The following is a 25,978-nucleotide window of genomic DNA, read 5'->3' on the forward strand; positions in this document are numbered from 1 at the left end:
AGACGAGAAAAAGAAGTAGGAAGAATGTGACAGACAAAAGGGAAGAATTAGCACAAGCTCTTTTGTGGGACATGAGACCTCACCATGGGGCTGGTGGGCAAACTCCCTGCCATTCCAGCAGCTGACCCCAGAGAGGGCATTGAGCCCCTGGAAGCAGGCAGAGGCCAGGTGAGGGGCGGTACTGTGGGCCAAGCCACGGGGCTGTGACTTTGTTCTGTGGGTGACAGAGAGGCACGAAGGAGTCCTAAGGAGAGTGATCCTACAGCAGGGGGACCTGTTAGAGGAGTCTGTTGCAGTAGTCTGGGAACACGATGAGGCTCTAAACTAAGGCAGAGAGAATGGAGGTGGGCAGGTTGGAGTTTGAGAAGTACATTTAAGAGGTGAACTCAACAGGTCTTGAGGTTGAATTTCTGAGAATACAAAGAATTCATGAGTGGGAAGGAGTCTGGGAAGACCACCAGCTGTCAGACTCTTAGCACTAGACTCAGTTTATCCATTGATTTAACCAGATGCTTCTCACAGAACAGTGTCATCTGAGGCAACGCTCTTTAAACTGAGGGTCATGAAGTCAGCTAATGGGTATTCATAGCAATTTTTAATAGAAGGGAAGAGAGCAGAAAATGTCATGTGGCATTGCATATGTACAAAGTGCAATTATTACTTTGTGAAACTTTGTTTCATTCTGTGGTTATGTGAGTACCTGCTCAAAACTCTGTAGTTGTGTGCATGAGTGCTGTCACTTCAGTTGTGTCTCACTCTTTGCGACCCTATGGATTGTATCCCGCCAGGCTCCTCTGTCTATAGGATTCTCCAGGCAAGAATACCGGAGTGGGTTACCATGCCCCTCTCCAGGGATCGAACCCGCGTCTCTTAGGACTCCTGCATTGGCAGACAGGTTCTTTACCACCAGTGCCACCTAGGAAGCCTATATGTAGGATGTTTCTCACTCAAGACCGTGGTCAAAACATTTGAAAATGTTATGCTGTTCTTTGTGGTTTTGTCTGATTGTTCTCAAGTATGAATGAATATGTCCCAATCAGGTTTGTTGATCTTAACAAGGGGAGAGTGATTCCTTTGTGCAAAAACAGGGAAATGTTTTCTCACCATTATTCTTCCAAGACTAAATCTTGCAGTAATCTCTGGCCTTGGAATTCCCAAGGATTCCATGCAGAGGAAAGGGAAAGGGATGGCTGCCAGCAGGAAGGACTCTCCCAGTGCATTCTGGGACTGTGCCAAATGCCCCGCCCTTCAGAAAACATCGGCAACATTGACATCTACACAGATGTTGCTGCTCTAGGATATAATACCTTATTTTTCTTTTTTTTGCATAGAGTTTTACAGTTTGCAAAGTACAGTCACAATACACGTTCCCACATTTACAACAGGCCCTGTGAGTTTGGAGGGACCTGAATATCTGAAAAACGCTTTAGGTGTTTATTGGCCTGTAAATATTTAAAGCTATAAATATTTTCCTCATAATATAGTCATTCACTCTTTTAGTCAACATTCATTTGCCAAGCCCTGGGCCAAGAACTGGACATGCAAATATGCTTTCCAATCTGGTAATGTGTACTTGCAATGTTATAATTTAAGAGGATACACAAATCTATATATTTATTTAAGGATGCTTGTAGTTTTACCTGTGACGTGTTTATAGACTGTATTAATATGTGTGCCTATATGCCTGTTTGTGTGTGTGTGTGTGAGAGAGAGAGAGAGGAAGACAGAGACAGAGAAATAAATTATTTAACTTTCTAAGTTCCAAAATGAAAAATTAGTTGCTTTCAGGGAACAAAGCAGGAAAAGGCTGGCCCTCTTTTAAGGTACATAACTTTTGTCTTTCTTGGGCTAAATGGAAGTTCCTTAGTGGTAGAATAAGTGGATCCTAGAATTCCATGAAAGGTATGTAGCCTCAGCAAATAAAGCACTGATTTAAAAATGTTTACATACAAAGGAGTTCCCAGACCTCGGTTCCTTCTAAAACCTCTGGATTCAGGCCCTTCAATCCATGCATTAACCTAAAGAAGACAGACTTCATCTCAATTTAAAAAATATGTGTGTGTTAATGTGTACTAACTGTTCCTTATTTTGAAAAAACAAAAGGCTCAAAGAAGACTGCTTTTGAAATTTTCTCTTCACCATTGGGTATAATTTGAGTGATCATGAAACATCCATTATAATCATTTTTAGCCTGAGTAAAATATTTCTTTTCTTTTGGATGTAAGTGGGGACTGAAGTATCTGAATGGTATTTAAACTAGTTTCCCAGTTGACTCCTTACAAAGTAGATCCCTGAAAAAACACCTGGGATGTTTTTAATAGTGGGAATGACCTTGACAAGAAGCCTTTTTGGGAGACTCGTGACCTCCTGAGGCCAGTGACCTTGGGCTCCACATTAACCCTCAACTTCTTCCAGCAGTTAATCCACAGGAAGCTCATATCGCTTGCTCAAGATTTACTTATTTGTTCAGTTTTTTTTGCATTTTGTTTTTTTTTTAACTTGGAAAAATAACCTTCTGACAGCATATCCCTTAATGAAGACTATGTGTCTTAGACAGATTTCTTTCCCAGGATTCTGATGTGTTTGGTATGTTTAAACATATCTTTGCCCTTGAGAGCCTCGCATATCAAGCTAATTTTTAAAATTAAAAATATTAAATTGTTAATATTTTACTTATTAACTGGTGAACAAATCATAAAGTATCATAGGCTATAATCACAAGACTGTCTTTCCCAATCTGGTGTTCATATCCTGAAAGCAGCAGCTGGTAGAGACTATTAATACCATTTTCAAAGTGCCACATTTCATTTATGATTCTCATTACATCTTGTTGAACAGCATTGTATTGTGAGAAGCAAGGCTTCGTGTGATATATTACTTAACAGAGTCTAACGAAATCTATAGAATTAAAAAATGAATTGAGAACTGTTGGATTCTCATCATAAGAAGAATCTGTATGTAGGAAACAGGTGGTATTTGACCCTGAGACCCTCTTATAGGCATGCTGAAATGAATCCAGCCAGAGACATGAAGGTAATGAGGGGGTGGGGGTCAGTGCTTCTAACCACTGCAAGCCATGTTACCTCTTATATTCAGTTAGCTTGCGTATGCCCTCAAATAAAGGAATGTTTTCTAAACAAATTGACAGGCTCTTTTAAAAAGTTAATTCATGAAATGAAGTATATGTATTGAACACGAGAAGAATCTTTTCTTTAAGTAATAGATATGCTATTAGTTAAGAGCAGAATGAAATCAGAACGTATCTTTGTTTTGAACTCCTCTTTAAAGCAATAACATTAACCCTGCACAAAAATAAAGCTATTTTGTTCTAAAGAGACACACTCTTGATGAATTTGTTAGTTTTAGAAATTAGGTCACATTTTGCTTTTGATTATTTAAAAGATTTTAGGAGTCACATAGAACTCCACATATTCATCTAATCATTAAAACAAGATGGGGAGTTTTAGTTTGTTTTGTTTTTTAGATGTAACCTTGAAACTGCAGCAACAGCCTTTAGAAAATGCTAATTACATAAAGTTTTGAAATTCATCTTGGGAATTATCTAAATACATACGCAGGAGGTCAGCGACAAGCAGAGTAGCTGTTACATAAAATCTCCACTTTCCAAATACCAAGGAGGAAGAGGTGGGAACGTGGTCCAGGATCTAACCTCAACTTTGAACTTCCTGACTTGTGTTAGTTTAAGACATCCCTGTAGCATCATTTAAACATAGTTCTGGTGTATTAATAAACTTCCACTTGGAATTTCCTTTTTGAAGTCTGCTGAGAATATAAATCAAAACCATATGAGATGTGTCTTAATCCGGAATGTAGAATAATAGAGAAATATCAACCCAAAAGTCCTGAAGTACATTTACCAGGATGCACATTCTGGCAAAATTCTTTATTTAGAATGAAGGCCTCCAGAGAACTGGATTTATTGTTTTTAACCTGTGATTACGGAAGCCTGAACTGATAAAAGAAGATGCTCTTTAAAGTCATGGCTACAGTAGGAATTTTATTCAGCCAAGTAGAATGTTTAAGAAGGATATCTGTTGGCATGGAAAGAGGTTCAGAAGGCATTGTCAACTGAAAAAGCAGATTGCAATTTTATTGCATACATGTACACATCTTCATATTAAAAGAATGAGAGATTATATATGTGCCAACAAACTATTAGTTGATCTCTAGATGGTAGAATGAAAGCAATTTTTCTTTCATTTTTTCCTTCCTTCTTGCAGGTGTTTCAAATCTTAGATTTAGATTTTTATACTCTTCTGTTTGACTTCCTTCAAGAGGAAATTTTAAGTTGCTTTTATCTCTTATTCAACTCTGTTCTTAAGGGAAATACTCCTTTTATACCAGAATTCAGTGAGTACTGGAGCAGGTTAGTCAAGGCCATCATTAATAAAAATTGTTATATGCTCAAAGGTATGGGCTTCCCAGTGGCTCAGTCGGTAAAGAATCTGCCTGCAATGCAGGAGACCACCTGCAGCACAAGAGACCCAGGATCAATCCCTGGGTTGGGAAGATCCCCTGGAGAAGGAAATAGCAACCCACTCCGTATTCTTACCTGGAGAATCCCATGGACAGAGGAGCCTGGTGGACTGCAGTCCATGGGGTTGCAAGAGTTGGACATGACTTAGAGACTAAACCATCACCACCAAAGCTAGTCAAGTAATTAAATTACAGTTATATTGTACAAGAGTTAGAGTTGCCCAGACCCCTTCTGTTTATAAGTAGTCATGTGTTTACATAACTACATATTTCCACCATTTCCTACTATGTTCTTAAAATCTGGAGAGGTCCAATTAAGATTTTGTAACAATAATTACTAAAGCTCAAAGAATTCTTCAAAATTAGAAGTTATCTACTATACAAATTGAACTATTAGAGGATTTAAAACTTTTATCATGTTTTAAACTTTTAAAGTTTTTTAATAGTTTATATTACTTTTAAAGCCTATTTGATTGCATTCATGGTATATCTACGGGATGCTTCAGTTGACTTTTCTGTAACATTTATTTGTTATTTTATTATTATTTTTAGTCGACTTGTCTGGTCTTGTCGTAGCACTAAGGATCTTCCTTGTGTGGACTCTAGTTGTGATGCACTGGCTCAATAGTTGTGGTGCAAGCACTTATTTGCCCTAAGGCATGCAGAATCTTAGTTCCCCCATCAGGGATCAAGCCCACATCCCTTGCATTGGAAGGCGATTCTTTACCACTGGGCCACGAGGGGGTCCCACTTCAGTTGACTTTAATATCAATAGGCCGTGTGGTAGATTATAGTGTGATACAAATCAATAATGTATCACTATGTTTGATGAAAAAGGGAGTTTTGGTGTACAAGCTGTTTTTTATTCCTTTAATTGGGAGCTTAATCTACCCCTACTTTAAATCAGGTAAAAATATTTCAACTCCCTCTATTCATTTTAAATTGCTTTCTGTAAGGAATATATAATGTCAGTGTCTATTAATGATTTGCAAAATAGAAATCCCAATATTTAGAGCGTGAACCTCTAAGCTCGGTGGCCTATTTGGCCTTGAAGAACACGGAGGAAAATGAATCTGTAGCTGAAGACCTAATAAAAACCTAATTTCTTGAATCCAGCCCTGATTTTCTGGGATAAATTATACATGTTTAGAAAATCACTCACAGAACCATTGCCACTGCATAAAAGTAGAGAGCATTCCAGAAAACTGGCAAAGATATATTGAAAATTTCTCAGGAAATATTTTATCCCAGTAAATATTTAAAAATAAAATACACACACATACACACACCATCAAGCTTTTATATATAGTCAGATAGTGAAATTACACTTGAGTTGTGCACATCTGATCTTGGGATTAAATTAAGTAAACACTAGTTGTGATTGATCTAGATATCAGAGCTGCACAAAGCCCTAAGCTGGGAGTCAGAAGCTTTGGTGATGTTGTATCTTGCTGTGCAAGCCCTTCAAGGAGTAAAAAGACATAAAAAGGTTATTGCAGTTATTTTATCCAGACAGATCTGTGCTTCTTCTGATGCCTGTGTGGTACAGTTTTCCCTGATATCGTGAAAGCTTCTGGTGTAATTGGAGTACCCACAGCTATAAAAGAGTTGGGCTAAGCAGCTGGAATAGCAGATAAGCCTTTATAAATATAGACCTCCACATATGTCTGAAAATAGATAAGAGAAGGGGTTTGATTCCCTAAAGACATGAATAATTTTTTGTTAACATTTAAAGAATGTCTTAAAGCTATATAGGATAGAAGAATACCAGTCTAAGGCCAGGATACCTGACTTCCTAGTGGTGGTGGGACTTGTCCAAAACTGTCACCCTTCCCTGAACAGAAAGTCACGGGCACGACACAGAGAGTATGTAGGGTCCCTTCTGATACCAGCAGCTGGGCTTACCTTGTGGTAGTTACCTTGTGAGCCTCTGTTCCTGAGAGCCAGCATCAGGTCAGCTACCAGGGACTCTTAGTCTCCACCTTTCCAAGAGAAGCCAAAGAAGCCAAGTAAGAGAGAGAAGCTATCTCCAGAATCCCATACCCTTGTCCCAAGATTCTGTTATCTTGGTGGGTCAATATGGAGGCACTTTGACCAAGGCTGGCAAATTACAACCCTATCTGTAATTGTCTGAATCCGCTCTCTGTTCCTCTACATTGCATTTTCAGTTGCATAACTGATTCCATCTCCAAGAATCTCCTGGGATTTAGTGGTAGGCAGTGACTCGACGAACTCGAAGAGCTGGGGGTGTTCATGTGCTTGTGTGTGCATGCAGCCTCCCTGAGAGATACCGCACACGCCTGATGGGAACAGTCTGTACCAAATGAGAGGCGAGGATAAGGAGCTACTGTGCCTCATGGAAAACTCAAGTCCAAACAATCTGGTCAGAAACTATTTGGCTAGTAGAAGATATATTTTCTGTTTTCTTTTTCTTTGAGATTGATTGGAGGGGCCAGGGGTATAATCTCTTTTTTTTCCATACTCTTAGGAATATGAGCCAGGGGAATAGTATTTATATCCCTTGTTCAGTTGCTGAAATTTTGATTTTCTATGGTGTAAGTGTATAGGTGAGGGGAAGGTGTATGTTTGTAATGTGTGTGCACACACATGTGGATGCACGTGACAGATGAGTGTGAAAGAATTGTTTACATTTTAACATTCATGACACCCCACTCCAGTACTCTTGCCTGGAAAATCCCATGGACGGAGGAGCCTGGTGGGCTGCAGTCCATGGGGTCTTGAAGAGTCGGACACGACTGAGCGACTTCACTTTCACTTTTCACTTTCATGCATTGGAGAAGGAAATGGCAACCCACTCCAGTGTTCTTGCCTGGAGAATCCCAGGGCCGGGGGAGCCTGGTGGGCTGCTGTCTGTGGGGTCACACAGAGTCGGACACGACTGAAGCGACTTAGTAGCATCAGTAGCAGCAGAGATCAGGCACCATCAACAGGGAAGCAGACTTCGAGGCGGAAATTCTTATGCAATCTGATCATGTTCATTTCTGACACACTAATGGATGTCCAGGAACAGCATCAAGTTGAAATAGAAGTTCTCAGCACATCCCTCTGCTTCATTTATAAAAAGGAGCAGCTGGCAGCTGTGCTAAATTAGCCTAAGTCAGATTATGCCACTGTAACAAGTTGTCCCCCAAGTTGTAGTAGCATAAAGCAACAGAAGGTTATTGCCTGCTCACATTACATGTCCACAGATGCTTGGCTGTGGCTTTGTGCCCCTGTGTCATCATTCCGGGGCCCAGGCTGAAGAACAGCCTCTGTCTGAGATGTTCCAACCTCATGGTCAAGGGAAGGGGAGGGGAGCTGACAGAACTAGGGGATAGCTCTTGAAGAGTTTTGCTTGAAACTCCCATTCATTACTTCTGCCCATGTTTCATCGGCCAGAGTGGGTCACATGGCCAACCCAGACATCAGTGGGATGGGAAGTACACATTTCCCAGTCAGCTGAGAACTGCAAGCTCCCTGGCAGCTGGAAAGAGTAGGGGACCATTAAGAACATTTTAGAGTGTGTGTGTGTGTTTTCATTATATATTTGTAACTACATAGATACAGAATTCTATTTAGAGTTTTAAGTTTATGATTACATAAAATGTATGTATGATTTATATAAAAATGTATGTATGATTTATATTAAATGTATTTTAATATATAATTTAATTTATAATTATCTTAAAATTTGATAGTAAATAATTAATTATATATATATATTATATGATTTCCCCCCAAAAAAAGGCTGAAAAAGAGAGATTAAAAACAACTTTTGAGTAACTAAGAATAGACCTCCTATTTAGATATAGAATTTGCCTGATTCTTTTTCACTGTGACAGAAATTACTTTTAAGTGACTAGATTTGCTGTGAATCCAGCTTGCAAAGATATTTCATAACCTGAGAAATAAGACTAGTGTTAAAAATTGGTGATGGAATAGTGTGTCTCAGCATGTCTGTAACTCTTGCTTTCAGGGAAAAAGTACACATAAATACAGCCATGAATCTCCATCTTAGTAGAGTACTATTAGGTGTCTTGGGGATATATACATCTTCCTATTTCTTTCTTCTATGGTTATCTATTAGCTGAGTGCAAGATACTTTTCTACACATCAGAAAAAAAGGTTGCCTTAAATTATAGGGAGATAAAATGAGTGATTATCACTTGGTTCACTGATTTGGATATTCAGAGATGAATAGTCTTAAATTTATTCTAAATAAAACCTGTATTTTAACTCGATTAGTAACTTGGAATCTCATAGAAATAAAGTGTTATCCACATTAGAAAATAATTAAATTTGGTGTACATTTAAGACTTATTCAGGCCTTTTACACATTGTTGTAAATGCACTACGTAATTCAAAGGATGCAAAAAAGATGCATCTTGATGCCCTGACAGGGAATCTAAATCAAAGTCCATTGCTACTACAAAACTTGATGTTCCTCCTGAACCTGTGATTAGGGTTATAAAGCCCTCCCAGGAGAAGGACTGTGGTCATAGTGCCTGGTGCTATATAATATCAATACTTGCATCATTCACATCTCTATATAGATGGGATGGATGCTTTGGCATTGGTTTTAACAAATCTGGCCTAGCCTAAAGTGAAGTGAAAGTTGCTCAGTCATGTCCGACTCTTTGCGACCCCATGGACTGTATAATAGAGTCCATGGAATTCTCCAGGCTGGGTAACCTTTCCCTTCTCCAGGGGATCTTCCCAACCCAGGGATCGAACCCAAGTCTCCCGCATTGTAGGCAGATTCTTTACCAGCACACTCTTTACCAGCTGAGCCACCAGGGAAGTCCAAGAATACTGGAGTGGGTAGCCTATCCCTTCTCCAGCGGATCTTTCCGACCCAGGAATTGAACCAGGGTCTCCAGTTTTGCAGGCGGATTCTTTACCAACTGAGCTATCAGGGAAGCCCTGGCCTAGCCTATGGCCACATAAATACAGCTTCAATAAATAGGGACTTCACTGGAGAAATTCCATCTGAAGACAAAGGAGTCATTTGTCTGAAGAGGTTCGTTACTAATGAAGCTAACTCAGCCATGTAAACAATCCTAAGCCAACAGCCATGAGCCTGTTGAAATGTTAATACCTTGGATATGCTTTAATAGTGATAATTGTGTCGACTGCAGACATCTTGTGGTGGTTGAGTCATCCATAATCTTTCAGAAGCAGGTTGCCCACCCTGTCAGCCAATTTAAATGGAAAAAAAAAAAAAAAAAACCACTGTTCTCAAGCCCACTTTTTAAAATCACATGGAGAGCCATGAATTCTTTTTTCCCCCACTTGTCTTGAGTACTTTTAATGAGTATTTAAGAATGAATGTTAAGAATGTTTAAGACATTTTTAAACTGAGGTCAGTTTGTCCATCAACATTCCAGGAGATTTGTAAGAACAACATCAATACAGGTGCCCTCAACTTTCCATGGTAAACCAGGTTTCTTCTAGCCAGCTAATTTTCTGATGACAATACCATTTAATTTGGCCCTAATTTGAATTTTTGGTCATTTAGAAAGACTAGCATCCCTTTGGGTTAGCTCTGGAAAAAGTATTTTCTATGTCAAGAGTAATGTAAACCAAAAAAATGTATTTAAATTCTTAGCTGGGAGAACACACTGTTCTGAGCACTTTGGAAACACCAGTTTAAAAATTGAGCGAGCTTGTGGCATGAAAGGAGGCCTACAAACCTGGGTGGTAAATCTGCTGCACTCAGTATAACTCCTGACTTAGGCCCTCTGGAGCCTTGTCCACCTGAAAGTGCAAACATCACATCAAAGAAACAGCTTGTAAATCTCTTTAAACTCACATAGACTTCTAGCCTTCACTACAATCAGAATGTGTTGACGAAGCCCTCCTGAACTGTTTCCTCTTGGCTACCTTGATGTCATCAGCTCAACAGGCAGTATTCACAGAACAGGTATTTTAAAAAATAAGTGTTGTTCTCAAAACAATCTTTTTACCAACAACACCGTGATATGGGAAAATATTCATAGTGTATTTTCTTATATGCAAAAAGTAGTCAACCAAAGATATTACCATCATTACCATTTTGACAAATAACATGTATCTAATTATATATTAGCAATGGGGCAAGGGTTGACTTTTGTCTTTCATTGTGCCTTTCCTTGTTATGATAAGTTTTTAACACTGAACATGTGTAACTAAGAAACATGATAATACTTTGCAGAAACAGTGTCACCGGCCACAACAGTTTCCACGGTGACTTGGTGCTCATGCCCATCGATGGTCAGTGACTTGGGCAGCCAGTGGGACAGCGTCCCTTTGCTGTGTCTGACTCTGGTTGGAGGTCCTGTCAGGGTCCAAACATGTAGGAAAGGCAGCTGAGGCAAAGTAAGTGACCTTCCCCCAAGCAGAATCACAGATATGTGATGGAAGAGCGTGCCAAGCACCACACCATCTTCTGGATTTATCAACTGAAAAAGTGTGCTTGGTTTTTGTGCACGTCAAGCTATACCGATAGAAAAACTGAATACCTCCCTTTTCAACCAGTTGATTTCAGCCCCCAAACAACTGTTGATGTGAGATCCCAAAGCTCCTTGGTCCCCTTGGACTTCGGGGAATGGGGCCCTTTTAGGGAGCAGATCATTCCATGTGGGCAGTGGTGATCAGTTAGTCAGTTCAGTTGCTCAGTTGTGTCCGACTCTTTGCAACCCCGTGGACTGCAGCACGCCAGGCTCCCCTGTCCATCACCAACTCCCGGAGCTTGCTCAAACTCATGTCCATCGAGTTAGTGATGCCACCCAACCATCTCATCCGCTGTCGTCCCCTTCTCCTCCTGTCTTCAGTCTTTCCCAGCATCAGGGGTTCTTTTAAGGAGCAGATCATTCCATGTGGGTGGTGGCGATAGAGCCAAGGAATGTGGTTGGAGGGGACCAGGAGTGGCGGCCCCACCTGAACCAGCAGAAGAGGCTCTGTTATTGGAGAAAGGGGGAAGGACATTGGGCAGGCAAAAATAGATACTCTAGAGTAAAACGGAAATTATTTTTACATGTAATAATTGCAGTAGTTCTATTGAAATCCTATCATGATCCCGAGCCAAACAATTTTCTGTAGTAACAGTGCGGTAACCATGCCTGAGATCAATAGGCTAGTCTGTCAAGGGCATTCTCTGGTTCCTCCCCACACTTAAGTTTGCTGCAGGAGACGGTTGGTGTTTTGCCTGATAGCCCTGGACCTGCTGCAGGACCAAGTGTGGGTTGCAAATGGAGAACAAACAAAACCGTCACAATATAATTTTGTGCTGGCTATCAACAGCTCAGCAGAAAAGAGATTTTCACATTCTCCTCAAATGTCGTTTATATCTCTTCAGGTAGATATTTGTGAAGTGATGACAACTGTCAATAATGATTCCTTCCTAATTCTCCAGTCATTTTGGCCATTGCAGAGTGACATTCCCTGGGAAACATTAGCATTTGGCTGATAGGTGTTAGAAGGCACTGTGGAGAATCAGTAGAAATTATGTCTTTTTTCCTCCAACTCAACTTAATGGGCAAAATCATCTTTGATAGTGGTTAATTATGCTCCATTTTTGTTTGTTTGTTTGTTTGCTTTGGTGGTAAACAAGAGTGTGTTATGCCCTTAAACTGAAATATCAAGAGTTGGGATTTCCTGGTGGTCCAATGGTTAAGACTTCACACTGACAATGCAGGGGTCTCGGGTTCCATCTCTGGTCAGGGAACTAATATCCCACATGCCTTGCACACAACTGAAGTATTAAAAAAAAACACATACACACACACAAAAAAAAACCAAAATAAACAAGCAAACAAAACCCAGAAAATATCAAAAGTAGGGGGAATGTGTTCGGGAGATATTCCAGATATAGAACAGCAAGTTGGGTATGGGAAGTGATGGTTGAGGAGTAGGTATCCATCATGACTGGGACATGGCTTCTTCTTATTATTTACTAATTGCAGTTTTCTATTGTTTGCCTGGAAGACTTAAAACAAAATGTCTATCCATTGAAAACAATCAGTTTATTTAACTGGGTTCTGATTAAGATTTGACTATTCATGTTTACATATGGGTAGAGTTTCAGTTCATTATCTGTGTTGCTCTTATGAAAAAAACAAAACAAAGTTATGTAGAGAGCCTTGTAAATAAAATCTCCCAGGCTAGCCCAAGCCCTGTTTCACTGCCCAACCAGAGTCTCAGTCCCAAAGAGAGTCTTTCTGTGAGGACCCTGCTGCCCGCCTCTCCCCCAGCTCTCCGTCCTCCTTACCCAGCATCCGGCGGAGTGTGTGCTCTTTTACGAGCTCACTTCCTGCTCCTCTTTGAGCTTCCTGTGTAGCAGAGCTCCTGCCTTCCAAGTCTCCCCCATTTGTTCCTAATGGTCTGTCTCTCTGGGGCTCTTCTGCTTAACACTGCATTTCGATGACAGTAAAAGCAAAAATAAAGTAGAAAAAGGCATGCTATTCAGCTACTTGGTGTAACAGAATTTTGTGCTTCCTCTCTGAGACTTGCTGACTCATGACTGTTTAGAGCATGTCTAGAAATCGGGTATTTTCTCATCACTAGGTACTGTAGTATATTGAAGAAGAAAGCAAATCTGAAGCTTGAAAATGTAGAAGGCAGCAGCCTATCTTTGACCAAGAGTAATCACATTTTCTCCGTGTAACAGTCAGAATGTGTGTTTTCTCCTTCCCCTGAAATACTTGTGTAGTTATCAAAGTGGAAGCCTTCACATAAGGACTCTCAGTGTGTTAGTTGCTAAGTTGTGTCTGCCTCTTTTCGACTCTATGGACTGTAGCCCACCAGGCTCCTCTGTCCATGGGATTTCCCAGAATACTGGAGTGGGTTGCCATCTCCTTCTCCAGGGGATCTTCCCAATCCAGGGATTGAACCTGGGTCTCACACATTACAAGCAGATTCTTTACCATCTGAACCACCAGGGAAGCCCAAGGACTCTGAAATGAGTCTTAAATACAACTTTGGAGACTTATAATAATTGCCCTTTGTACCTTTCAAAGGGAAAACCCAAGTTAGCCAATACAGTACAATCCAGCCAATTCATTTTGAACTGCAGTCATGGGGCTCACCCCTCCTCATAGAAAAGCTTTCTGGAGCTTTTGTTTCCAGCTTGGTGCCCCAGATAATTCTGAATAATATGTACAAGGCAGGAATGTGTACCTATTTGGTCAGTGCTGGCAGTAATTATGCAAAAAAATCCTTGTGTCAGAGGAAGAAACTCAAGATTTAGAAATTGTCAGTCTCTCAAATGGCAAGGGCTTAGAGGATGCCAAAAGAAGCAGGGACTCTGGGATGGGGGCCACAGCACACTGTGTCTCCCTGAATTTAATGATATATCTCAACCCTGCTGCTAAGCTGCTAAGTCACTTCAGTCATGTCCGACTCTGTGTGACCCCACAGACGGCAGCCCACCAGGCTCCCCCGTCCCTGGGATTCTCCAGGCAAGAATACTGGAATGGGTTGCCATTTCCTTCTCCAATGCATGAAAGTGAAAAGTGAAAGTGAAGTCGCTCAGTTGTGTCCGACTCTTAGCGACCTCATGGACTGCAGCCTACCAGGCTCCTCCGTCCATGGGATTTTCCAGGCAAGAGTACTGGAGTGGGGTGCCATTGCCTTCTCCGATATCTCAACCCATGTCCAACCAAATCAGTGGGCCTATAAGTTTTTCCTCTTCCCTTGGAGCCTGTGGATGATCTGGCCTTTGTCTGTTTTCCTAACATGGATCAGATAGCTCTGTCACATTGAACATCGTGCTGCATAGACATTGAGCTTTCAATGTAGACTGTAGCCTCTGGCCCACAGCTGATGCTAGCATGGATTGTTTCAGTGCAGCGACCTAAGAACACCCTGTACTCTCCAACTTTGGCTACAGGGAGAAATGAACGTCAGAGTAAATGAAAATGCAATGACCTGACCGGGCTCTCTCCCAACAGCAGAGAAAGGGGCCTGGGTAGAGACCTGTTATAATCAGCTGTTTAATTTTGTTTGGAGAACCTAGACTTCTGACAGATGAACTTCTTTTTCCCTTGCATTCGTATTTATCTAAGAGTTGTGGTTGGGAAATGATCCAGGATTCACAAGGTCAAAAAGTGACCTGGTTCACATACTGGAGACTCTCCCATCCCTCTCCAAAGTTCTCCAGGCAGGTGGTCCTGTGCACTCTTGGAATGTCCACACCAAAACTGGTCACCCAAAGGACATATCAACTGCTTGAGGCTGGCTCTCGGAGATTCTAGCAGCCCCATCAAACACCTGTCTCATTTCCAGATAATCAGCTTCTCTCTTGCCTGCTGCACTCTGCAGCTTGAAATCATTCAAATGTGCCTGATGAATGAACATCTTATTACAAGGCATTTGGAATTAAAGCATTAGTAAAACTAAAGCAATAATAAAACACTGGATTTTTGTAATAGCTTTCTTCATGAGAAAATACATTTTCACAAGCCTGCCCAGTTGTATTCGTTCTTTCATTATCCCCAGAGTAAAAGAATAAAGGAATGTAGCATAAATAGTCTTAGCTTTATCTATGAAAGTTTAAAAAAAAAAAAAAAGAGCTTAAGGAAGTACTTCCTCCTTCTCCCTAGTCCTCGGGTTCCCTAGTGTATAAATAATACATTTTTCCCTGCCTAAAACTCAGCCTCTAGGTTCTGCAGTCTGTGGTTTTGCTATTATCCAAATACGTACGGATTGACATCGAAGATAATCTTAGCAGACATGAAACAAGCACCTTTGTGATGCCTGCTCATTTTACACCCATTTCTGAGTAGGCTTCTTGTACAGACTTACTGGAGAACAATTTTGCTTTGTAATAACCTGCACAGTGCCCACCAGTTCCTATTGATTGAGGAGGTAGAGGCCAGTGGGTGGCCTGAGACTCAACGCGTTTCCTTTTCTTGTGTTTTTCAGAAATCGAGGCGAAGGAAGCATGTGACTGGCTCCGCGCTGCTGGCTTCCCGCAGTATGCTCAGCTATACGAGGGTAGGTTGGGCTTTTCTTCTCTCTTTATAAAGAGAATAAATTCAAATTTTTTCCTGTGGTGCTTTTTGACTTGCAAGTCTTTTCTCAACCATTTTTTCCTGGCTTTCTCCTTCCCCCTGCCTTTGCAATGCCCAGGACATAAACTGATGCCAGTTTAGGAATTAGGGTCGCTTCCTGAGACTGCTTCACCTTCTGCCCTTCCCTGTTTCTCCTTTCTTTTCTTTTGCTTCTCACTTTCTGCTTCTCATGTCTTTACCACCAATCACAACTCTACCTTTTCCTTCCAGTGTTCTGCCAGCAGCAGTTTTTTTCTGCACTTCCTCCCTATCCTCTTACTTGTTTTTTTCATCACTGCTCTCATTTTTCTTGAAAGTAAAATAAATGAATTTCTTAGAAATAACAAAGCTAATTTATCTTGAGATTTTTACCTCACATGAAAATGTTTAAGACGTGACATGAATCAGATGTTATTTTTCAGGGTTTTAGAAGTAAAATGTTTTTATTGCTAGCATCATACTTTGTTCCATTGATGTTTTCATTGACAGTTAATAAACTTATTCTCCTATATCTTACTAATATGCACTGCTCAGTCACTCAGTGATTTCCCACTCTTTGCAACCCCATGGATTGTAACCCACCAGTCTCCTCTGTCCAAGAAATTTTCCAGGCAAGAATACTGGAGCAGGTTGCCATGTCTTACTCCACAGGATCTTCCTGACCCAAGGCTAGAACCCACATCTCTTGTGTCTCCTGCATTAGCAGGTGGATTTTTTTTACCACCACGCCACCTGGGAAGCCCCATATCTTGTCTACACCTAAAGTTATAACCAACGCATCTCCTTCTTGGAGAGTCCTAATGTATAGTGAATTACTCAGGATCCCAGCACTGAGCGATGGCACACTCAGGACAATCTGTGGAGGCCTTATTCCTAAAAGCGTTCATGATGGAGGTGTGAGCAGGGCATAGGAGACCACAAGGAACAGTTCAGGAGCCCAAAGCTTGTAGCAGCCCAAAGCTTGTACCCTAGGCCCAAAGCCATAAACGGAAGGTGAGATGAACCCAGAAGGAGAGGGGATCTCAGAGTAGGCTTAGGAGTAGAGGATTCAGCTGTGATGACAGCTCCCCTGAAGAAGACCCAGGAGGGCAATGCCCTGATGTCACACTCCCTCCTCCCTCCATCTCCAGCTGGGGCTTCCCATTGGCCAAACAAAATAAGGCAGTGGGCATGGACCCCACTGAACGCCATCCACACAGCTGATCCTGGGCACAAACCGGGTTACAGAAGAGCGGAGCATGCATCTGTAGGGCTCAATAGAGCCTATCTAGTACACTGAACGATATAGTTTCTCATGGCATAAAATTCACATAGGATGGAAAGAATCAACAAAGTTAACTTTTACTCACTGGTGAATCACACCTACTCACCTAGAAGCTCAGTTTTCTATTTTAAAAAAGCCTACTTCTCTCTCTTAAATTCTTTGAGGATGAAAGAGAGCATATCTATGAGGGTGCTTTGAGGTCTAGAATTTCTGATAAAAACTTTCATAAAATCATAGCCTTTTAGACAAGAAAGAGGGTCTTACAGTTTTGGGCTAAGCAACCATTATTCCCACCCTCTACTACCGACACACTGATTATGAAAGAGAGGCCCAAAAGGGTTAAGTGATTTTTACAAGATTATAAGATGGAAGAGTCATAATTAAAATCCCAGTCATTCATATGCCTTTTATAAATGTAATAAAAATTAGAACAAATACTTCTACAGAAAAGTTACAAGTTTGGAACAGGATTTTGCTACAGAGACTTCTCTGGTGGGCCAGTGGACCAGTGGTTACCAATCCACCTTCCAGTGCAGGGGACAAGGGTTCAGTCCCTGGTCCAGGATCTAAGATCCTACATGCAACTAAGCCTGTGACCACAACTGCTGAGCCTGTGCGCTCTGGAACCGTGTACCACAACCAGAGAGAAGCGTACTCACTGCAACTAAGACCCAACACAGCCAAAAATAAGTAAATAAAATATTTTTTTAAAAAAAGAAAAAGGTTTTGCTACAAAATAAAATACTTGAGACCATTGAGCTGCAGGTCTTTTTGGAAACTTCAAAAAAGAAATCTGCCAAACTTCTATCCTGATCAGTATCTCATGAACTGATCAGGAGAGAAGTCAGCAACCTCCACCTTAGGTAGATGGTGAGAGTGTAGAAGTTCTCCATGCAGGCAAATGTCTATGATAACGATGAGCTATAACAGGTAAAGAATACACCTGCAATACAGGAGACATAGGAGACTTGGGTTCAATCCCTGGACTGGGAAGATCTCCTGAAGGAGGAAAATGGCAATTCTCTCTAGTATTCTTGCCTGAAAAATCCCATGGACAGTGGGGTCATAAAGAATCAGATAAGGCTGAGCAACTGACGCATGCCTGGATAAAAATACAGGCATTTAGCAATCCTATCCAAGGTCAAGCACTTGGTTATTTTCATATTGCATGTTTTTTTGTATCCTTAAAAACATTTATTGGGGTTAAAGTAAGCATCCTGCTCTCTAAACATTACCAACACACCCGTCAGTGGAGAGTAACTGCAGTTAAGATTAGCCATGAGTACAGAAATGTGGTGGCCTGAAGATATCGTTGCTGATTCAGATAAAACAAGCCTCATAAACTCCGTTGTCTCTCTTTCAGATTCGCAATTTCCCATCAACATTGTGGCTGTCAAGAACGATCATGATTTTCTTGAAAAGGACCTTGTAGAACCTCTTTACAGGTAAATCATGTGAAATATTTTTGTTTCTTTCAATTGTTAAATGTCTATAATAGTTGTCACTGTATTAAGGGGTGAGTTCAACAACAATTCAGTAAGTCCTTATTGAATGCCTACTGTATGCCAGGCTATAAGTGTCTTACTGTGAGCATGATCAGTCCCTGGTTTCATAGAATTTGAGTTCTAGTATGAAGCTTCATGCTTTGGAGGAGGAAATGGCAACCTACTCCAGTGTTCTTGCCTGGAGAATCCCAGGGATGGCGGGGCCTAGTGGGCTGCCATCTGTGGGGTCGCACAGAGTCGGACACGACTGAAGCAACTTAGCAGCAGCAGCAGCATGAAGCTTCAGACTACAGATTGAGTCAAAGAGATGGTGAGTGAGAGAAAAAGAGAGGAGAAGAAGATATTATCTCAGAGAGTGTTAAATTCTATTTTTAAAAATGTAAAACAAGCTGAGGCTATAGACAGTGATGGAATGTGAGTGGATTATTGGGAGGAGGAAGCATGAGGGACCAGAATATGAGTGGTCAGAGAAGGCGTTGTTAAACTCCATGAGTATGTCAAACTTAGCTGTATTTTTTAAGACAAATGATTATATCAGCAAACTGAAATATGTAAGCTCAAGTAATTATATCTACTTTCAGAAATAATTTACACCTTCAGTATGTGATAGGTGATAAAAGGAGACAAAGATGTATATATGAATAATTCCCTCCCCTCAAAGAATATATAATCTGGTTGAAGAAATCTAATTGAAGAATTGATGCATACATGAGCAAATAAAACAATTGTAATTTGAGTAATAATGAAAGATGCCAATGCAATCAAATATCTCTGAACAATTAAATGTGCATGTGAGGTCATGTGTGTCTGTAGGAAATTAGCTTGGAGGTTTTTTAACTAAAGCCCTGGAGAGAAGTCAGAGCTGGAAATAAATATTAGCTTCAGGAGGCGAGTCCTTTTTCCAAGGCTACAGAGCTAGTAATGGGCTGAACTGACCTTAAACAAGTTTTCGTCACTTGTAGTCCAATGTTTTTTCTCGTACATTCTGCATTTGACGTACAAAAGATAGCAGTTTAAGAAGAAAGTAGTGATGAGGAAACTTGTCAAGATAGGAGAGACAAATGTGTGTTAGAATATTGTGAAATAATCATAGGCTTGCTGATTCTTTAGACATATATTTATATTTCTGTGTTCATAGCTGCTTTCTCTAGGGTTGCTATATGAAGAGAAAATAGAGTCGTGTTAGGAAATGGTCTCTGAATGTTCAAGGAAAGCATTGCTGTGGGTTTGCTTATGTGGGTGAAGAGAAGAGAACTAACTCTTCAAATCACAAATTGCAGGGATGGGCTATTTGAACTCGAAAACAAACAAGCACAAAATGCCATTTGTGAGCATTTATAAGAGGATTGGATAGTTTTGTTGTAATTCTTTAAAGGCAATGAATTGGAAAAGCAGTGTTTTCTCCTCAGGATGTCTGATGCACACCCCAAGCCTTCATTCACCTCAGAACTATTCCACCAGCACCTCATCCTGAGTTTTCCCTCTGAGTTTTAACCAAGAGTATTTTTACTAATCAGTTGACATTTAAAAAAAAAAGATTGATTTATTTACTGGCTGTGCTAGGTCTTCATTGCTGCGTGGGCTTCTCTCTAACTGCAGCGAACGAGGGCTGCTCTTCGTTGCAGTGCGCGGGTTTCTCATTGCGGTGGCTTCTCTTGTTGAGGAACACAGGCTCCAGGTGCTCGGGCTTCAGTAGTTCCAGCCTACGAGCTCAGTAGTTGTGGGTTGCGGGCTCTAGAGCACAGGCTCAGTAGTTGTGGTGCATGGGCTTAATTGCCCCATGGCGTATGGGGTCTTACCAGATCAGGGATCAAACCCGTGTCCCTTGCATTGCAAGGTGGATTCTTAACAACTGGACCACCAGAGAAGCCACTTGACACTTTTAAAAGAAATATTTCTTATTGTTAATTGTATTGCATTAATTATCTTTTTCCCAATTGCATTTTCTTGCATACTTATAGATATTTACTTGATTGTCAAATTATGCCTTTTGTTGTTTTTCCCCCGGTTTCACTGAGATATAATTGACATATAGCACTGTTTATGTTTAAGGTTAGACTTACATACATGATGAAATGTTTATAATTGATTTAGTGAACATTTATCATCTCATATAGATATAAAATTAAAGAAGTAGGGAAAAAAAACGTTTTTTTCCTTGTGGTGAAAACTCTTAGGAATTACTCCCTTAACTTTCAGATACAAAACACACAGCAGTGTATATTATCTTTATCATTTTGTACTTTAGATCTCTATGACTGATTTATCTTATAACTGGAAGTCTGTACCTTTTGACCACTTTGATTTAGTTGCCCCTTCCTCCCACCTCAGGTTGCCAGAAATCTGATTTTTTTTCCTCTGTAAGTTTGTTTGTTTGTCTTTGAAATATTAGCCCTACAACACTATGTTAGTTCCTAGTATTCTATATTTCTATACACTTCAAAATGATCGCCATAGTAAGTTTGGTTGTCATCTATCACTATACAAAGATATTACATAATTATTAACTGTGTTCCCCACGCTGTACATTTTATACCTGTGACTCATTCATTTTGTAAATGAAGATTTGTACCCCTTTATCTCCCTCGCCTATTTCTCTCCTCCTTCCACCCCTCCCATCTGGCAACCTGTTTGCTTTCTATATCTTTGACTCTGTTTCTATTTAGATGTATTTATTTATTTTGTGTTTTTAGGTTCCACATATAAGTGAAATCTATGCAATTAAATTTTTAAATTCAATTTAAAATCATCTCAATGGAATTTTTAAATCTATATCTTCTTTGAGTCAAGGTGTTCTATATATATCTAAAGTAAAATTCACTATTTTCAGTTCTTTGAGTTTTGACAAATGCCTACAGTCATGTAGTTACCACCACAACCAAGATATGAAACAGCTTTATCACCTAAACACTCCCTGGTTCTCCTTTGTCATCAACTCTACCCCTGCTTCCAACTCCTGGCAACCACTGATCTGGTTTTTGTGCCCAGTGTTTTGCCTTTTCCAGAATGCTATGTAAGTGAAATCAAACATTATGCAGGCTTTTGAGTCTGGCTTCAGTTTACTTAATACACCTAAGATTCATCTGTGCTGTGTGTATCAGTCACAGTCTTCCATTGTGTGGATATACTACTGCAGTTTGTCCATTCACCAAATGAATATTTGAGTTGTCACCACTTTGAGTGATTATATGGGCTTCCCTGGTGGCTCAGATGGTAAAGCGCCTGTCTGCAATGCAGGAGACCTGGGTTCAGTCCCTGGCTTGGGAAGATCACCTGGAGAAGGAAATGGCAGCCCACTCCAGTAGTCTTGCCTCGAAAATCCCATGAACAGAGGAGCCTGGTGGGCTACACAAGAGTCAGATACGACAGAGCGACTCCACTTTCTTTCTTTCTTTTCTTTCTTGGTGATTATATAGCCCTTATAAACATTCATATTCAAGTTTTTGTATAAACATAAGTTTTCATTTATTTTGAGTAATTTCTTAGGAATGGGGCTTTGGGATGTATTTGATAAGTATATTTTAACTTCATAAGAAACCCACCAAACATTTCCAAAGTGACCATACCATTTTGTATTACCACCAATGATGTATGAGAGTTTCTGTTGCTCCACACCTTTGTTAGTACTCTGTATTGTTTGGTTTTGTTTAGCTCTGTTTTTAAGCATTCTAATAAGTGTCTAGTGTTTCCTTGTCATGATTTAAACTTGCATGTTCTTAATGAGTAATGATGCTGAATGTCTTTTCTTGTGCTTCTTTGCCATTCATATATCTTCTTTTGTAAGATACATCTTCTTTTGTCTGTTCAAGTCTTTTGCCCATTTAAAAAATTTTGTTGTTTGTTTTTTTACTGAGTTTTGAAATGTCCTGCCAGCATGTAGCTTGTTTTTTCAATCTCTTAACAATGTCTTTCGAAGAAGTTTTAAGTTTTACTGGAGTCCAATTTATTCATTTTTTTCATGTTTTTAATGTCACACATAAAAAATATTACCTAACATAAGGTCACTATTTTCTCCTTTGTTTTTCTTCCAGAAATTTCAGTTTTGTGTTTTATGTGTAAGGTGATGATCCATTAATTTTTTATAAGGTACAAAGTATGGATCAAGATTCATACTTTTGCTTATCAGTATCCCATTGGTTGACCGCCATGTTGAAAAGCCTATACTTTCCTCATTGAATTGCCTTTCCACTTGTATTGTAAATCAATTGACCATATATGCATGGGTATGTTTCTAGACTTTCTATCCTGTTCCATTTATCCACGTGTCTATTCTTTTTATCACTATGGCACTTGATTACTTAGCTTTGTGTATGTCTTGGAATCCAATAGTGTAAGTCCTCCAACTTATTTGCCAGGATTATTTTGTCTATTCTAGATCCTCTGCCTTTCCATATAAATTTAGAAACCATTCATGGATATCTGTTTTTAAAATGCTCTGGAGTATTGATTTGGATTGTGTTGACTCTACAGATCAATTTGGGGATAATTGATATCTTAACAGACAAGTCTTTTGATTCATAACACACAGTCCTATTTATTTAGGTCTCCTTTGATTTCTTTCTATTTAACCCTGACTTGTCATTTTCAGCATATGGGTAATATACATACTTGAAGGTACCTAAGAATTTCATGTTTTGAGGTGCTGGGTTTTTTTTTTTAATCATTTCAGTCTCCCATTATTCACTGCTAATATATATATATTGTTCATTTGTATTTTGCAGCCTTTCTAAAATTAGTCATTAGTTCTAGTAATTTATGCATAGATTCTTAAATTTATATTGTGAAATATAAATCAAAGATTACATTATAAATCAAGAATACAAATCTGTTACATATTTTTAAATCAGGATTTCAGGAGTGAACATTGCTTCTAAATGTGCAGTTCTGTTAATTTGATGATGTATGTGGCTGAGTGGGCCACACTTTAAGTGTCAAACATGTGGGTGATAAATCCTTATCTGCTCACTGCTGCATGTGATCTAAGGTCCCTTGACTAAGTTCTGGACTTTTCCATTAAAGTCTACTTAAAAAAAAAAAACATGCCTTTCAGACATGTTATAGATTAGCCAGTACAGGAATCATTTCAAGATATAAGGTTGTGAATAATAATAGCTGTCAGCCAGAAAAATCAGAAAGCCGTATATTGTAGAGGGCTTCCCAGGTGACACTAGTGGTAAAGAATCCATGTGCCAATGAAAGAGATGCAGGAGACATGGCTTCAATCCCTGAGTTGGGAAGATTCCCCAGAGAAGGAAATGGCAACCCACTCCAGTATTCTTGCCTGGAGAATTCCATGGACAGAGGAGCCTGGTGGGCTACAGTCCATGGGGTCACAAAGAGTCGGACACGACTGAGGGACTGAGCAGGGATGCAACAACACCAGATACCACAATGCCCTTGATAAGGGCTCAGCTTGCATTAGAGTGGCAGGAGGTTATCATTGGAGTAATTCTTTAGGCAGCTGTTTCATCCTTATTATGATATAAGGAAAGCGTTTGGCCGGCAGTGTGTGAGCTGAGATTCTCAGGGCATAGGAGCAGTGGATAGAGCAGAGGCCAAAGGAATAGTCTCAGCAGGTGGATCAAAGGACGCCAGTGGAATAGGAAGGCAGAGATGGAGGTAGGTTGGCTAAAGGAACACACACGGAATTTCCTTGCCTTCCTTATGAATTCCTTCAAGACACAGATTTCCTGAAAGCAGGCAGAAGGAAGACTTCCAGCCTGAGGGGAGTGACAGCACTTTTAAAATTTTGAGTTTGATGAGTGGTTAATTAGACACTCACCCACTTATATGGTATGTTATGATTGATGCCTAGAGAGAAGTAAGGGCTTCTGATTTTATTCGTTTTCTTCCTCGTGCACTGCAGACACAGTGATGGAGCTGGTCTCGTGTTTTATTTTTAAAACTTTTGTGGGCTCCACATTTCTCATGCATATTTGAAATGCTGAGCCAATGGAGAATCCTAAAGGAAACAGGGAACCATAGCCAGAGGGCAGGTGGCTTCTGGCAGGTAGATAAACAGAGACCAGAGGTCTGAAGGTCTCCTACTGTAAATGTAACCCACAAGAACTTTATTCACCTTTGGTTTTCTGAAAGTTTCTCTCATGTTTGGACAGACAGTTAATGTCCTGCCAGACAATTAATGTCCTGGGTCCCCATTTATACTTTGAGAGTTGTTGAGTAGTATTAGCCTTTTATAGATTTATAAAAAATTTGTAGATGGTAGTAAGGACATTGCTGACAGGGAGGGCTCATGCCTGACTGGGTACATGTGGGTGTGTGGCTCTCATTTTCAGGTCTTGCTGAAGACAGGACAGGTTTGCTGTCTTTAGTGAAGGGGTGAACCTCCAGAATGGTGATCGCCCCTTACCATTGCTTCTCAACTCTGCCAGCACCAGTGCACAGAAGGCGTCTGTAAATATCTGTTACTGCCAGTCAGAATAGTAGTGCAGTCTCTGCTATCTTAGCAACCACATTATAATTCTGTTTTGATGGTTTTTGATTGAATTTTTAGTTGAAAAATAATTTCCCCTGTGAGTAATGAAAAGCTAATTGCAAATCTAAAATAGCTGGATGAGCTACTGGAAACTGTAACAGTATCAGAATATAGGCATAGCCAAGGTGTCGCAATACCTTGCTAGGTTTGTCACCTTTAAGGCAAACTGCAGCACATGAAAGCTCCCAAAGGAGACTTTTTAGAAGTAGCATGTTCTGTTCGCATTTTGGTTTGGGGTATTTGTTCAGACTGCTGTTAATAACATAGAGCTTTGATGCCCAAGGTGATCTCTGAATTTCTAATTTAATGTTAGATCTGCCTAACTTATGCTGTTAATAAATACTCATTATAGCATGTATAAAACAAAGACATTCACCTTGCTCAGTGCTGTTTCGTGAAGATATGGAATTGACTAAGGTTACAGTTCATCTGTCACTGCCCTTTGCGTTTAAAAGAACAACTAATGGCAGTGTTATCATGCGGGACGAGGGAGACTGTGCCCGAGAGTGCCGACAAAAATGATTTTTACAGTTTACCTCCACACACAAAGGCACACCATTTGATCTGAGTAAATTAAATAACATTAATAATTTTAAATAATAGTGGTTTTTATGAAAATTGATAATATACTTTTAAATTTCCTCTTAAAGAATATCATATAAAATACAATATTTTGTATAATGTGTTTCTGTGCCGTGCTTAGTCGCTCAGTCATGTCCGACTCCTTGTGACCCCATGGACTGTAGCCCACCAGGCTCCTCTGTCCATGGGGATTCTCCAGCCTAGACTACTGGAGTGTGTAGCCTTTCCCTTCTCCAGGAGATCTTCTCAACTCAGGGATCGAACTCAGGTCTCTTGCATTGCAGGCAGATTCTTTACCATCTGAGCCACCAGGGAAGCTCATTTATGGCACATAATAATTTGTGACAATTACCTGAACTGAAACCACAGACAAATCATGGGGAGAAGGATATAGATGATTACATAATAATCACAGTCACTTCCACCTTTGAAATTCTAACTCTATAAGTTAAATACAAATCCCAGTAAGCAGTGATTTCATTTCTTCAAAACACAAAGTGCTGGAGAATTCCTTGGTAGTCCAGTGGTTAAGAATCTTCCTTCCAATGCAACAGATAGGTTCCACTCCATATCAAGGAACTAAGATCCCACATAGCTCAGGGCA

The 25,978-nt window shown here is 40.1% G+C and overlaps 1 protein-coding gene across 12 annotated transcripts in view; it reads left to right on the top strand.

The window, feature by feature from the left end:
* The window catches only part of STARD13 (StAR related lipid transfer domain containing 13), a 493,326-nt gene that overhangs the window by 419,368 nt on the left and 47,980 nt on the right, over window positions 1-25,978 (top strand). For all 12 annotated transcript variants that reach the window (XM_024999929.2, XM_024999933.2, XM_059892086.1 and 9 more), the window contains 2 exons: window positions 15,400-15,471; window positions 18,155-18,236. In XM_024999929.2, coding sequence (XP_024855697.1) covers window positions 15,400-15,471; window positions 18,155-18,236 — 154 coding nt within the window. The remainder of the gene's footprint in view (window positions 1-15,399; window positions 15,472-18,154; window positions 18,237-25,978) is intronic.

This window comes from Bos taurus, chromosome 12 (genome assembly GCF_002263795.3).
Source record: "Bos taurus isolate L1 Dominette 01449 registration number 42190680 breed Hereford chromosome 12, ARS-UCD2.0, whole genome shotgun sequence".
Classification (NCBI taxonomy): Eukaryota; Metazoa; Chordata; class Mammalia; order Artiodactyla; family Bovidae; genus Bos; species Bos taurus.